The 15,658-nt window shown below is 43.3% G+C and overlaps 1 protein-coding gene across 2 annotated transcripts in view; it reads right to left on the bottom strand.

Moving 5' to 3' along the window:
- The window catches only part of LOC127631271 (solute carrier family 23 member 2-like), a 65,276-nt gene that overhangs the window by 29,341 nt on the left and 20,277 nt on the right, over nt 1-15,658 (bottom strand). Inside the window, exon 2 of one of the 2 annotated variants that reach the window (XM_052109342.1) lies at nt 1,087-1,149. The exons of the other annotated variant lie outside the window; for it this stretch is intronic. Coding sequence (XP_051965302.1) covers nt 1,087-1,099 — 13 coding nt within the window. The 5' untranslated portion in view covers nt 1,100-1,149. The remainder of the gene's footprint in view (nt 1-1,086; nt 1,150-15,658) is intronic. 2 annotated transcript variants of the gene reach the window in all.

Raw genomic sequence — 15,658 nt, 5'->3', positions numbered from 1 at the left:
AGTGTTATCAAAAGAGTTATGGGTACAAGATAATTAAAAAAGGTTTTTTTGGGGTGGGGTTGGGATTAAGAATGGACAAGATTGAGTCGGCTAGGATGGAAAACAAATGTAAGAGAGCCAGAAAGAGAGAGAGAGAGAGAGTGACTGGGGCAAGACAGTATACTTTATCAGAGGATGTTGTTTATTTTGGTAACCGTCATGTCCTGTTTACTTTTCTTGTAGCCTTGGGTCAGTACTCTTCCCCATTAATGACGCTGATTAGACTTGTACGCACCACAAACAGTTGCGTCCCTCACCCTATCGCACATGTGCTCAATGCACCCTTGAACTCCTGTACAAATCACATCTGCCTGGTATCTATGAGCTGTCTATGTTCACAAAATCCTGGAATCAGACCACCACACAAGCCAACTGCTACAGTACTTGGAAAAAGCTTGTGGTAGTTTCCTCATTCAATTGATTCAATATTAAACCAAGTGGCATCTGCAAACAAATAATGCCAGATGTTTTCTCAGAACTAACTGCACTTTACTGAGTCATTTTTAAAATAATTTTAACCAACAGTTAAAAGTCAGTTCACCTCACGTTCACACAGGTGTTCTTAGCAAGGTAAGCACAGGTGGACATGTTCCACTTACTGTATGTTTACCAACAAGAAAGTGGCCAAATATATTTTTATTTAAAAAAATGCATCATCTATCATTTGAAACATTGCAAACTTTTTTTATGTTTTGCTTGAAAAGTGTTATGCTTCTTTACAAATAAATGCCACATGGTTTGATATTTTGTTATATAATGCAGAAACAATGTGGCAAAATGTCCAATTACTGTACTTTTATACAACACTATACAACTATGTATCAACAATATGACCAATTGTGAGAAAATATATCCCACATTTACCATATCTGTGCCTGGGGATACTGCCTTGGTGGTCTTCTTAATCAGAGTGTAAAATTACTGTGCAGGGTGGATAGCAGTATTGAGCTGATAGGGGATATCTGTGCTTATTTAAGTGTATTGATTTTAATGTTGAATTCAAGCATCTGAGGACAAAGCAGCAGGGGACAGTGAGGAAACGAGTACCTAGTTCACACATCACTCCCACCAATCGGGGCGGCCAGAAGCATCTGTGTTGGAGGGGTTAAACTGGGAGAAAAGAGGGATAGAGGGAGGATGGGAAGAGAGCGATGCAAGGCAAGAGGAAATAAGAGGCAAAGGAATAAGGGTGGACAAAAAGACAAGACAGGAGTTAATTAGCTGGCAATATTCAATCACGAGTCATAATATTTTCAAATTCTCTTTATTTAATAAAAATGTTGATCAGAAAGTGTTTTAGTAGCCTATGGATAAATCCATGCCTAATAACTCATTGAAATGAATTGCAGGGAGATTCAAATTTTGTTAAACATGAAGTATGTAAACTCTGCAATTCCATGTATGTAAACACAATTCCAAATGGAAATGCAATCTGCCTGACTGGGCCCGACATAAAACAATGAGCGTGATTGCATGCACAATCTTGCACCAGTTACACTAAATAAGCCAACAATGTGTAAGGTAATGTAAACATCTTAAATGTCTTTCCTTTATCGGCGTATGGTCATAAATGCTATAAGCATTAACTGAACAGCACATTCATACAGTGATTTTTTTGTTGCATGAACAGCTTTACAGGTATTTATGTTGTGCACATAAAGTCAAAAAAGTGGTGCCAAAAGTGAGTTATTTTCATGATGTTCTAATAAAGTCTACAGGAATGCATATTTTATTAACCCTACTCCCTAACCCAACACCAAGCCTAAGTGTCAGTGAAGAAAAAATATAATTCTAGAGAAAAAATGCAACCTCCATACCAAACTCACATTTGGACAGCAACATGTCAATTTTCATGTGTGATCATGTTGGAAAAACCTCCATCATGCAGAGATCTTTGGCTGTACATTGTCTATATGTATATGTGTGTCTGTAATGTATTGAGGCATGTAGAGAGAGAAAAAGAGCTGTCAGTTCATATCAACTCTGAGCTTTACTTCCCCATTACTCATGGCCACTCAGGCTTAGCATGTGTTAGTGTAACATGATCATTGGTAGAAAGTTCAAAAACATACAGCAACAGGGATCCATCCACAGATAGGCCTACTGCTATCACACACTGTTGGAAATCTCACTTCACACTTGAGGGAATGAAATTAAGTCAGATGCACTAGATTTGATATGTTGTACAAAAAATAAATAAAATATTATACCAGATCAGCTTAGATTTCCATGTCCCACAGATTAATTTTGGAATGGAAAAGAAAAGGGCTGCATCCGTAAATGTAGGCAGCTGCCTTGCTGCATAATCAGTTAATGGCTTAAACAACAGCGGTTTTGAATTAATTGTACTCAATGGAAACTGCCCTCAGGTCATTTTTAAAAGCACCTTATTTTCATCCTAACTCTATACACTCAAAAAAATATTTTTGCCTATTCTTAAAGTATATCCATAATTTCAATTTAATAACACATTTCCATCTAATTGAATTGCCTAATCTTTAACCAAACAAAATGTATAAATCATAAAAAATGCAAATTAAATCTGTGGAGTGGATAAAAAATTAGTTTTAATGACTTCAACCTAAGTGTATGTAAAATTCTGACATCAACTGTACCTATTTCCAAAATCGACTAGTTAGTAGAATGTCTAAGTATGCCCTGTTTTGGCTGGTTTAGAGTGATATTGACCAAAAACAGATTAGCAACTTATGCGATAAATGGATAAGCACATATACTGTATATATATATATATATTTAGACACACAACTTAGAAGTAAGTTAGAGCACAATCTAACAGTTATAGCAGCACACTAAAACTCAAAATGTATCTTTAAATCATCGGCGCTAAAAATATTAAAGCTAAATCAAAAAATGTATGATGGACATTAGATGAATAGTCTACCATCCTTACTCATCATTATACAATGCATGAGAAGCAGAGTGTTTGTGTGTGTGTTTGTGTGTGTTCACGTCTCAAACAGTGTATTATGTTTTCAAAGTAAACCTAATTTTACAGGTTTATGGGGGAATCAAGCTTTGTAGTTTGTCCAAGCAGCAACTCAAACAACACAAAACTGTCAGAATACCGACATCCTCAAAGCACACACAAAGATCTTGGAAGAACTGAAGTCAGCCTGGGGAGGAGGCAAAGCTCTGAGCCACAAATAATATTTAGTTAACTGAGGTGAGGTGTGTTTATAATACCAATCTTGACCTTCAAAATAGAAACCTTAAACCCCCAGATCTTAAACTTGCTGAGAAACGTCTCGGGTTATATGTGTAACCCTTGTTCCCTGAAAAAAGCGGAACGAGATGCTGCGCTGCTAAGCGCTATGGGGAACAACTCTAGCTGTGAACCGAGCTGAAATAGTGTGTGTAACACGTCAATGAACATTGACTGGAATTTATAGCCTCGGCTGATGTAATAATTAGATGCACCTGTGGCCAGGCTATAAATGGATACGTCACCAGGTGTCGTCAGATACTTCTTTTTGAAGAGCAGTCCTGGGACGTCCCAATGCGGCAAAGCAGCGTAGCATCTCGTTCCGCTTTTTTCAGGGAACAAGGGTTACACATGTAACCCGAGATGTTCCCTTTACAAAAAGCTTCACTTTGATGCTGTGCTGCTAAGCGCTATGGGGAACGCAATACCCACGCCGCCGCACTTGGGGCTGTCCGGACCCCTACAGTTGTGCAGTGTACTCACAAAAACGCGAGAGGTCTCAGACATGAGCTTGAGATGTCGACTCAAGGGCATAAGAGCCCGGAGTAGCATAAACATCTAAACCATTCAATTTTGATGAATGTGTGCGGAGAGGACCAGCCTGCCAAGGTTTTAGAGGAGGAGAGCCCTCTGGTAGAGTGCGCCCTGAAACCTACTGGCGAAGCTTGACCGCGCGCCTCGTAGGCCCGGGCAATAATGAGGATGTCTCTTTGAGGGCACCCCGCCCACCAAGCCGTGGCAAACCGCAGTGGCCACATAGAACCTGGCAGTGGCGAGGCAAGTGCCCGCTGACAGTTCTTTCTACAGAAAATCCAGAACTGAAGCAAACTGGCAGTTAGCTTGATCTGTAATAAGAAATTCAGTAGAAGGAAACGCATGCAGGCGCATTTGCGTTACTACGTTCAGCCCCTCCCGAGGGGGAGGGGGGACTGGGCGACTTGGGGAGAAGTAGAGGAGACATTGCGCTATCAACAGAGGCGAAGAGGTCCTCTTCTGCCCTGTAAATTCTACCCAGATCAGTTCCAAGTGGAGGGAGCCCTAGCACTTGAAATGGTCTCGATAACCTCAAGAGAAAACCCTGTGAACCTCATTTGGTACCCTTAGGGGTCAGACATGAAAGGTTTCACAATTCGGGCCAAGGATGAGAAGGTCCTCCCTGTTCGAAATCGCCCAAGGCGAGCCGTCGAGGAGAGGAATTAACTCCGAGAAACATATCCTGTTCGGCCAGCGCAGCGCCATTAATAGGAGGCAAGACCCTTGCTGGTGAACATTGCCAAGACTCCCGGGAGCAGAGAAACCAGGGAAAGAAACGCATACAGATGCACTCTGGGTCATGTATGTGTCTTAACGTCCAGACCCAAGGGGGCTGGGTGATTTCAGGGAGAAGTAGAGGAGACATTGCGCTATTCATAGAGGCGAAGAGGTCCTCTTCTGCCCTAAGATCTCACCCAAACTTGTTCCAAGTGGAAAAGGCCGGCATTTAAAAAGGTATCGATAACCTCAGGAGAGAGCCCTGTGTCCCTCAGTTGGTACCCTTAGGGGCCAAACATGAAAGATTCCACAATTCGGGGCAGGGATGAAATATTGCCCTGTGCCTGAGATAGAAGATCCTTCCTCTTCGGAATCTCCCAAGGCGAGCCGTCGAGGGAAGAAATTCGCTCCGAGAACCAAGCCCTGTTCGGCCAGCGCGTGCTATCAGTAAGAGGCAAAAACCCTTGCTGGCCGAACTCTGGCCAACTACTACCTTAGGGTGGAGTTCTTAACTCCCCCGTTGGTATTTTCTGTCTGGACAGTAAATCTGCTCCCATATACGGGCATCCAGGGATATAACTGACCTGAGTGAAAGGAGCTTGCCCTGGGCCCTAAGGAGAATCCGACGTGTCAGAAATACAGCTGACAGGAACGTGGGTCTCCTTGATGATTTATGTAAGAGGCTACCGCTGTATTGTCCACACGCACCAAGACATGGCAGCCTCAGGAGGAGGTATTTCAGGGCCAGAAATACAGCCATCAACCCGAGACAGTGACTGTGACAACCGAGCTGACGACCCTCCTATCCCCTTAAGCTGGACGACCACTTAAGGCCGCTACCCCGCCCATCAGGGAGGCGTCTGTCGTTAGCAGCCTGCGACAACAAGACACACCAAGAGTGGGACCCAAGGCAGAAAACCGGGGTCTGAACCACATAGAAAGGGAACGAAGCCTGAGGCGCGTAACCCTATTTAGCCTAGGGGTTTTGGCCCTTGGAAGAAATCCCCTGGCTTTTGGCCACAACAAAAAACAGTCTCATGAGCAGAAGGTCCAGAGGGATCACCGTGGACGCGTTCGCCCTGAGACCTGGAAATCGTTGATACTGAAAACAGTGCAACCTTGACCTAGCCTGACTTTGCTCAGGGTGATCTGAATGGACTCAATACTAGCGGGAGACAGTTGTGCCCGCATTGTGATTGAACTCCATACGATGCCCCGATAGAGAGTGTTCTGAGTGGGAGAGAGGATGCTTTTCTTGGCGTTGAGCCTCAACCCCAGAGAAACAGATGAGCTAGACGATGTCCCTGTGCTGAACTGCCAGTTCCTGGAACTGCGCTAGGATCAGCCAGTCGTCTACATAATTCAGAATGCAGATGCCCCGGAGTCGCAAGGAGCCAGCGCTACATCATGCATTGTGAATGTGCGGGTAAAAAGGGCTAGGCTGAGTGAAAGAACCTGACCATGGAAGACTTCGCCCCCGGAAGTGAACCTCAGGAACTTTCCATGTTGTGGCAGAACTTCTAAATGAAGTATAGAAGTGCGTCATAAGATCGATGGTGACCAGCCAAACGAGTTGTAGGGCTTGAGACACGACCGTCTTGACAGGCATCATCTTGGACTTGAACACCCACGGGTAGTTCAAGCTTTAAGATCTAAGCCAGACGCCACCCCTCACCCTCCATGGGAAATGGGAAGTATTTAGTGTAATAACCTAACTCTCTCTCTAGAAGGGGAACACATACCATGGCCCCTTTAACCAGGAGATTGAGTTTTTTGTTTTTACAAAAAAAGAAATCCGGTTTACGGTAGTGAGAACACGCCATTGAAACACAGAAAAGCGGCGAGTGAATTTAATCCTGATGCCCTTATAAGACCCAGAGACAAGAATATATCCGGCAGAAGTTTCCACGCTGCCAGGATCTCTGAGATGGGTATTATATTTTAACACTTCCTGTTGAGGGGTTGTCGGGTGTTTCGAGTCCTGAAAAAATGCAGGAACAGCGAAAACACCCAATTTTGACGGAAGCCTCTGCAACCCGAAACACCAAGAGGTGGCGGGAATGGAGGGGCTTCGAGGGGGTACCGGGAGGGGTGAAGTGAAGCAGGCACCCCGTCCAGAGGGGCGCTACCCCCTAATCTAGGCGCAAGACCGTCAGGGTTTTCTCTTGGGTCTTGGTTCGGGGGCTGGCGAGAGCGGCGAGACTGTCCCCAATCCCTGGGAGGAGGAGCACGTCTCACCAGGCTTTGCTTTTGAGCCTCCCTTCAGTCAGGACCGAGGCGAGTCTGAGGCTTGCTCGTCAAGCGCAGAACCCACACTCAGGTCGTCCAGGAGGTCAGCCTGGTACGCCTGTAAAACAGCATAGTGTGCAGAGCAGCACCAGCCTGACCTGCTGCTTGATAAGCCCTTCCCACTAAAGTGGAGGTTGTCCTACAAGGCTTTGAGGGGAGAGAGGGCTTCTTAAGTGACGATGCCGAGCCCGGCGAGAGATAGCCCGCAAGCGTCTCTTTGACCGGCGGCATCACTGAATACCCCCGTGCCTCAGCACACACGATAGTCGAATATAATGACGTCGAGGGTATGTGAACACGGGAAGAAAATATATATATATATATATATATATATATATATATTTTTTTTTAGGGGTTCTCCATGAGCAATAAAGCTCTTCATGGAGGTTATCAAAGAAGGAAGGGACCCATGAGGCGTTCCTTTCTTCGACTGGAAGATAAAATCTATCCCCTAATTTGGAGCGTTTGGGGGTCTCTTTTTCACGTGGCCAGTCCAATCTGGCAACCGCACGAGTAACAACATCGAGCAATTCCTCCGTAGATTTTCTATCGCGGACGGAAAGCTCGGAGGCGGAAGAGAATCGCGATCCACCTCATGATCCGAAGAAGCGTCGGAACGCGCTTCGAGATCATGTGAAGGACCAGCTGGGTTTGGGGAGAAAGTGAGAGAAAGGGAACAACCCGTCTCTTGCTCCTCAGCCAAATCCATGCAAGAGCCCCACGAACGATCTTTTTTTTTTCGTGAGTGCTGACTCCCGGAAGCAAGCGAGGCGAGCACGACGCACTCTGCCTGTTAAAGCAAATCGCAGTGCTCGCACCCGCCCTGCTGCAATGCGAGAGCAGCGTGCTCTTACCCCCAAACAAACAGCAAAAACTGATGTGTGTCGTCTTCAGCTATAGAGCGAGAAGAGGGAACACGCACCGTTTATGACTTTCAGTCATTCTCTCTTTTACTTTCTTTTTAGAAATATATATATATATATATATATATATATATATATATATATATATATATATATATATAATTTCCTAAACAGAAGAGAAAAGAGAACAACGTTCACTGCACACTGCCTAACTGATTCTAACTTCTATCAGAGGAAAGAAAGTTTTGACAGGGTTTGTGAAACACACAGAAACAGAATCGCTCTGAAAAAAGAGTTTCTGACGACACCTGGTGACGTATCCATTTATAGCCTGGCCACAGGTGCATCTAATGATTACATCAGCCGAGGCTATAAATTCCAGTCAATGTTCATTGACGTGTTACACACACTATTTCAGCTCGGTTCACAGCTAGAGTTGTTCCCCATAGCGCTTAGCAGCGCAGCATCAAAGTGAAGCTTTTTGTAAAGGGAACAATTATTACTGGAGCAAGAATAAACCAACAAACTCATAACAGCTTTATTACACCAGAAGAGGGACTTTTAAACAATTTGTGACATTTATAAAGCTACAAAATAAGACCACAGATTTTTATAGGAAAAATACATCCAGCTAATGTTTATACCCCTTATGCAGCATAGGGCAAGCTACTCAAAACATGTATTAAGTTGAGCTACAAACTACTCAACGGAAAATTTTGTTAAGCTAAGGTAAAAGCTTAAAAAAAAAATGTTTTCAACCACAGATGCACGCAGCATACCATCATAGACAAAGCATCTAAAAGACTTATTCACATATTTTTTAACAAAGCCATGGTACAGTATTACAGTATGGTGCAATACGTACCGGTATGAGCACGTAAAAAAAAAAACCCAAAAAAACTTACATTTATATTTAGACATGATTCTTATACAAACCATGTTTGTATATATATCCTACTACCTCTACAAACCCATACCCATTTAAACATAATTTCATTTGCATACATACAGTATACTATTCATCTATACTAGGGATGCACCGAAATGAAAATTCTTGGCCGAAGCCGAATAATAATGAAACGCTTGGCCGAGGGCCGAAGGCCGAATACCGAACATGGTGTTTCACATTTTTCCATTTTTTCCATTTTTTCACCATTGCATTAATTAAATAGTATTTTTTTTTTTTTTTACTATTTTGTCTTGCTTTTCAGAGAAAAAAAAAAAACAAAATACAAAAATCTAATTTAAAAATATTTATTTAAAACTGAACAACTTTTAAAGATTCCAGCAGATATTATACAAACAAAGCACAATATAACTTCTATAAATTTACTAAATAAATGAGTAAAAACAAAATAAATAAAAATGTATTTGGCCATCTTTGAAGCCCCCCTTCTTGAATAGCCTATGTTAGGCCTATAACTAACTGCTGAAAGTAGTTGTAACTCAACAAAAAGTGCATTGAAATGTGCAAAAAATGTGGATGAACCCACAATAAATGAATAACTGTCCTAGACATAAGCCTACTTCTTCAGAAAAAGTGGCAGGTTCTTCTTTATGAAAAGTAGCTTCTCTGCTTTCTCACATGAAAGTCTGTTCCTCTTCTCATCGATAACATGAGATGCAGCACTAAACAGTCTCTCGCTGTCTGTGCTTGTGCATGGAGCAGACAAGTACCTGGGATCAGAATAGTTACAATTTTAAATATTGCAGTTTTCTAAAAGTTGCTCATTTCAAAACAAACAATGTCTCAGAGATAATGAAATGGTTGAAAACCGGTGTAGGCCTACTATTTTAATACACTGAAAATAGTACCAAATACATAATATAAAATACAGTAACACTTTACAATAAGGTTCCATTTGTTAACATTATTGCATTAACAAGCATTAACTAACAATGAGCAATACATTTGTTACAGTATTTATTAATCTTTGTTAATGTAAGTTAATAAAAATTCAATTGTTCATTGTTAGTTCATGTTAGTATAAGTGCATTAACTAATGCTAACAAATACCACTTTTGATTTTAACATTGTATTTAGTAAATGTTAACATTTAAGATTAATAAATGCTTTTAATAAGTGTTTTTTATTGTTAGTTCATGTTAACTAATAGCCTATTAATGTTAACAATAGAAACTACTTAAGTTTTACCAAAATATAAATAAAATCTTAAATTAATTTCCCATACAAGTAGCCTACCTGCGTGCCATCTGTGCCAGGTCGGGAAAGCGACCTTGATTGGTCCTCCAAAACTCGAGAGGGTTATTGCTCCTGGGAGTGGGGACTTCTGAGAGATAAGCATCTAACTGTTGAGCGGTTGAGCTTGTCCTCTGTCTTGCAAATGTGTTATTCTCTTGGAGGATCTCATCGAACATGTCAGACAGCGAGACGGTGCACGGCTCATCTGTAGTACGAGCCCGTTTCTCTCTGCGCTGTTTTCATCTCCTGCGCTGTGCATCACCTGACCGTCTTCATCACCTAGCGGCTTTCCCAAATCCAACTCGGCCTGGATCATTTCTCGTGCGCGCAACTTTTTCCCCACATCCAAGTAATGATCTTTATATCGTGGATCAAGTACAGTACAGGGGTTCTGAGTCCGCCTGACTAAATCGTGTGCTGACAGCCTCTAAGAGCGCACTTTTAGTTGTTTTCACTCCGTGGTCTGTTTCAGCCTCTTTGTTTAAAAGTCACTTTAGTGCTGCAAGTAATGGTATAACGTCTGCCACAGATGCATCAGATGAGTTTATTTCTTTTGTTATCTGCTCAAAGGGGCGAGAAGATAGAGAACGTTCTCGATTAACACCCACTGGTATGCGGTGAATGTCGCGGGCAGATCATGATCTGCTATGTAGCCAGGACTCGATTTTGCGCAAAAAGGCTTTCCAGCATATAATATGTACTGTTCCACCTTGTGCTCACATCTTGTTGGAAACGTTTTTGTGGCGTTCTGAGCTGTTCTTGGATAGATTGTAGACGCGCATATGCAAGCGGGGAATGTTTGAAGTGGCCAACAATTTTCCTGCCTAACGCTATCACATCCGCTATACTGCGCTGAATAAACAATCCCTCGTTGACTGCCAGTTGAATTGTGTGTGCCATACACCGTATGCCTTTCAGATTGCTATCTTCCATGGCTTTAGCCATATTTCTTGCGTTGTCACTGACTACCGCATACACTTTAGATCGGTCGATACGCCAAGTGTCAAACATGTTGGCGAACGCCTCTGAAATGGCTGCAGCTGTATGGGACCCTCTAAACTCTTGTGAGTGCAGCACAATCTTTTGTAGCTTGAAATCTGTGTCGATCCACTGCGCAGTTAAACTCAGCATACTGGTGGAGCTTACATCCGAGCTCCATATATCAGTCGTGAAGCTTAGGGCTGCAATATCTGTAGCCAAGAGCTCATGGACGTGAGTTGAAACGACGTTATACATCTCAGGTAAGCACACGTCTGAGAAATGGCGTCTACTAGGTATGGTGTAACGGGGCTCAATATGGTCTATAAGCCTGCGAAATCCAACATCCTCTACAACCGAGAATGGTTGATCATCCAATGCGATGAATTCCATTATCCTTTTCGTAATGCCTTTAGCTTTGGCACTGTCACTGGCAAACTTTTTGGCCTTTTCTAAGAAGTCAGCCACAGATGGAGTGGGTGTCCTGGGGCCGGGAGGAGCTACTTTCCTTTTTGCTGCTGTTGCTGCCGCAGTGTCTTTCTCGTACTCTGCATGCTGCTCGGGGTGTCTTGATTTTAAGTGATAAATTAAACTTGTAGTGCTGTAAGTTTTTGCAGATGCACCCCCTCTGGACAATTCAGCAGAACAGTGTCTGCAAACGGCCGTTTTTGCCTCTTTCTCGGACATTTTAAAGTGCTTCCACACCGCCGACATTTTTGCTGCATTTATAAAGCGCGCACCTCTCACTCATGTTACTATTTGATCGCGTCATCAAAAACGTCATTGTTTGGAAAAATTTATTCGGTCTTTTTACTTATTCGGCCAAACACCGAAAGTGCTTATTTTGTTATTTTCGGCCGAATAATTTCGGTTGCCGAACATTCGGTGCATCCCTAATCTATACCAGGGGTGCCCAATACGTCGATCGCGATCTACCAGTCGATCGCAAAGGCAATGGTGGTAGATCGCACAAAATTTAAATGTACTTTCGATACATTTTTATAAAAATAAATATAATGTCTTTCCTTCTTTTATTTTCTGTCTGACTTGCACTTGACGAGTAAATATTGACCAGGCAAGGTTTTGTTTATTCAGTTGCCATGACAACTAGGTTTGCGCATACACGCCTTCCAAGGAGTTCTGAGAACAGAGCGCGAAATTGCGATGCTACTGCCCGGATTAGACAAAACTGTCTGATTCCATTCAGTGCAAGTCATCAGAATAAGGTAAATGCCCTGGCTATTGTAATCTATTGTGCTGTAGGTGTTTTGGGTTTAGTTTTAAAACGGAAAGATATCAACATTGAACATTATTATATATTTTTGTATTAATTAGAAGATGAATTCCATGTAGGGATACATGCAGTAGTCCCAACAATCATTTTCTTATTTTAAATGAAACTGTGAATTTTTAGTTGGTAGATCTTATTGAGTTGATCATTTAAAAGTAGATCATCACACAAAAAAGTGTGGGCACCCCTGATCTATACAATACAGAAATACAGCAGACACAGAATTACAGGATATATCATCAGAGGCCAATTTTCTTGATATATGATTACCATATTCATATACTATTGTACTTACATGGTGCTTCAAGGTAATTAAACAAATACAATAGTATTTTGCTATATTATTACTATTAAGGGCATAATAGTTCTCGGTAAAAAACTAACCGTACGGTTCGCCACCCACGGTTCAGGAAGCATTGGCACCCCGGTTGGTTCACCTCAAGTTTAGTGACGCATCTGGAGCACAAGTTTTGGTCAATAAAACAAAGCATCAAAAAGACACAGTTACAAGCTCTGCTAATGCACCTGAATGGATCTGTAAATGGATACACTCCACCTGTGTTTCAGCTGGGTCATCTTGATGACATTACTGTTCTGCAAGCATTGTGTGTAGTTGAAAATGGCAAGAAGAGAAAACAAAACAATGACATGGTACCTTTTTATGTTTTTTCGTGTAGGTGTTTTGATACTCTTTTGGATGGAAAATATATTTACATGCAGAAGTAATTTACAAGATGCAAATGGGTTGAACTTAATAAAGAATTTCTTCATCACTGGCAAAAGTTAGGATCCATTTGCAGGTTTAGTTTCCATTGATTGTAGATCCACTACAAACAGTGTTATCTTTATTTCCATTTTATAAAATACTCTGTGAGCTTATTGGCAAGTGGGAGCACGCGCAAGCTTTCAGAGTCATTCAGATTGAATCACGAACTGATTCAGACATGTAAGGTACCGACTCAGGTGAGTGATTCATTTGTGAACGGACATCTTTAGTTTTGATTAAAAACTGGTGACAGTAAACACCGGGTACAAGGCATGACGTAGCAGTGTATCTTTTGTCTCAATGCTACGCTGCTCCCTAGTAAAAAGTATAGCTTTGCTACTGGAAAAACGATTTGATTTAAAAACTAGCAAAGCTACCACCTCACTACTCAGAAATGTAGTTAAGCTAGTAGCTTCGCTATTTGTAGCAAAGCTACTGCACATCACTTCCCTTATGTAACATTCCCAAAACGTCAGGTGACTGTGCAGTATCAGCTTTTCCTTGTGAGAAATGAACCCATCTGTTGCCGCACTGGTGATTAGTGTCTGAATCTCACACATATTTTTGGTCACCCTGAATGATCCCATTATCTGATAATTATATCCTTCTGATGTTTAAACTGTTTAACCTAGACACCACACAACAGCACATTCATAGACACAAGAAGCTAATTCTGCCATATCACACATTCAGTTGTGAAGACCATTGTAAGAGATCTTGAGAAAATTATGTTTATTTTGAGCAGATATAGAACTAATTTTGAGCATATTTAGAAGAACATCTGGTCATAGAAATTACTCATTTGTTTCATTTTCATGTCCAGGTTCTAACAAAATTTCTAGGTTATTATTGTAATCCCCTGTTCCCTGATGGAGCGAACGAGACGTTGTGTCGATTGAAGCGACACTAGGGGTATTTCTTGAAGGCCTCGGTTACCACTGAACTTGAGAAAAGGCCAATAAAAAATTGTCAGACAGAATTTGCATGTCCCTCCCCCGGACATACGGGTACAAAAGGAGGGAATCGTGCGTCTGTCCATTCAGGTTTTGCGCTGAGGAGCCGAGAATGAGGTTCGGCCGTTACAGTGGCTAGGTATAGCGTAGTGGCTGGGGGGAAACAAGGTCTTGTTCCCTCCATCAGGGAACGGGGGTTACAATAGTAACCTAGACGTTCCCCTTCTGTCGCTCACTCGACGGTGTGTCGATTGAAGCGGCACTAGGGGTCCCTATTCAATCACGCCATGCGCTGAAACGTAAACTGCTAATGCAGGAGCGGGCAGGCAGTTGTGTGCCAAAGCAGCAGGCTGCGTCAGACTACAGGTATCCTTCCCCAACGCCCCATAAAAAAGTCATACATTTTTAGGTTCCCAGCATCCCCGAAGGGAGGGAACAAGTGACGTGCCAAGCATGGGAGCCAGTGCTGAAGCGGTCTCATATGCTTCAACCCCAGCTGAGCGACTGCAACGGAGGGTGCCATATTCCCCAGGAGCCTCTGGAATTGTTTTAGAGGAACCGCTGTGCATAGTTGAACAGGGTGAGGTAATTTTAGCACCGACTACGCGCGCTCGTTGTGAGGTGCGCTGTCACTGAGACTGAGTCTAACTCCATGCCGAGAAAAGAGATGCTCTGAACCGGGGCAAGCTTGCTCTTTTCCCAGTTGACCTGAAGCCCTAGACGACTGAGGTGCCTGAGCACCTGGTCCCTGTGGGCACACAGTATCGGTGCACAAGGATGAGCCAGTTGTCGAGGTAGTTGAGTATGCGGATGCCCACTTCCCTTAGCGGGGCAAGGGCTGCCTCTGTGACCTTTGTAAAGACGTGAGGGGACAGGGACAGGCCGAAGGGGAGGACTTTGTACTGACATGCCTGGCTGTCAAACGCAAATTAAAGGAAGGGTCGATGTCGAGGCAAGATAGAGACATGGAAGTACGTGTCCTTCAGGTCTACTGCTGCGAACCAATCTTGATGACGGACACGTGATAGAATGTGTTTCTGTGTGAGCATCTTGAACGGGAGTTTGTGCAATGCCCAGTTAAGAACTCGCAGGTCCAGGATCGGTCGCAAGCCACTGCCTTTTTTGGGTGCGATGAATTAAGGGCTGTAGAAACTTTTCTTCATCTCGGCTGGAGGGACAGGCTCTGTCGCATCTTTGAGTAAAAGGGTTCTTAGAGGTGAAGCGGATACCACCAAAAGTGGGCAGTGGCCAGGCGAACTGAATCGTGTAGCTGAGTCGAATGGTTCTGGCCAACCAACGTAACAGGTTGGGAAGCGAAAGCCACGCATCCAAGCTCCGTGTGAGGGGCACTTGGCCACTGATCGTTTTCGACATACCTGGTGGTGCTTCGCAGCGAAGCAGAGCAGGTAGTGTTGTGTCGGGAGGTAAAAGCACGTCCCGAGGCTTTGGTGCTGAGAAAGGACTCGAAGCACTTACCTTGCTCCACAAACTGGGGGGGGGTTAGTGACTGAGGAGGAGGTCCAGTGTAGGACTCGTCAGAACCGGCTGGCCGGGGGACAGTAGTCATGGTCCGGTGGCCAGGGGTCTGCGTCCGGGGTGCCTGGACTGCCGGCATTTGGCTCCGGGTTGCTGTGAGAATGGCATGTGTGGGCCAGATGATCCATGTAATGAGGAAATAGCTCTTTTATTGAGAATGTGTTTAAATGAAGATTCTCCTCCCGGCCCTTTTGAGAGGTCTGCCTACCAGCTCCAGAGCGAACATCTTGTTCCCTGGGTCATCCGTCTCAGGAACGCTTGAGAGC

This window comes from Xyrauchen texanus, chromosome 37 (genome assembly GCF_025860055.1).
Source record: "Xyrauchen texanus isolate HMW12.3.18 chromosome 37, RBS_HiC_50CHRs, whole genome shotgun sequence".
Classification (NCBI taxonomy): domain Eukaryota; kingdom Metazoa; phylum Chordata; class Actinopteri; order Cypriniformes; family Catostomidae; genus Xyrauchen; species Xyrauchen texanus.
Note: the sequence above shows the minus strand (reverse complement) of the source record. Positions and strands in the feature narration are given on the sequence as shown.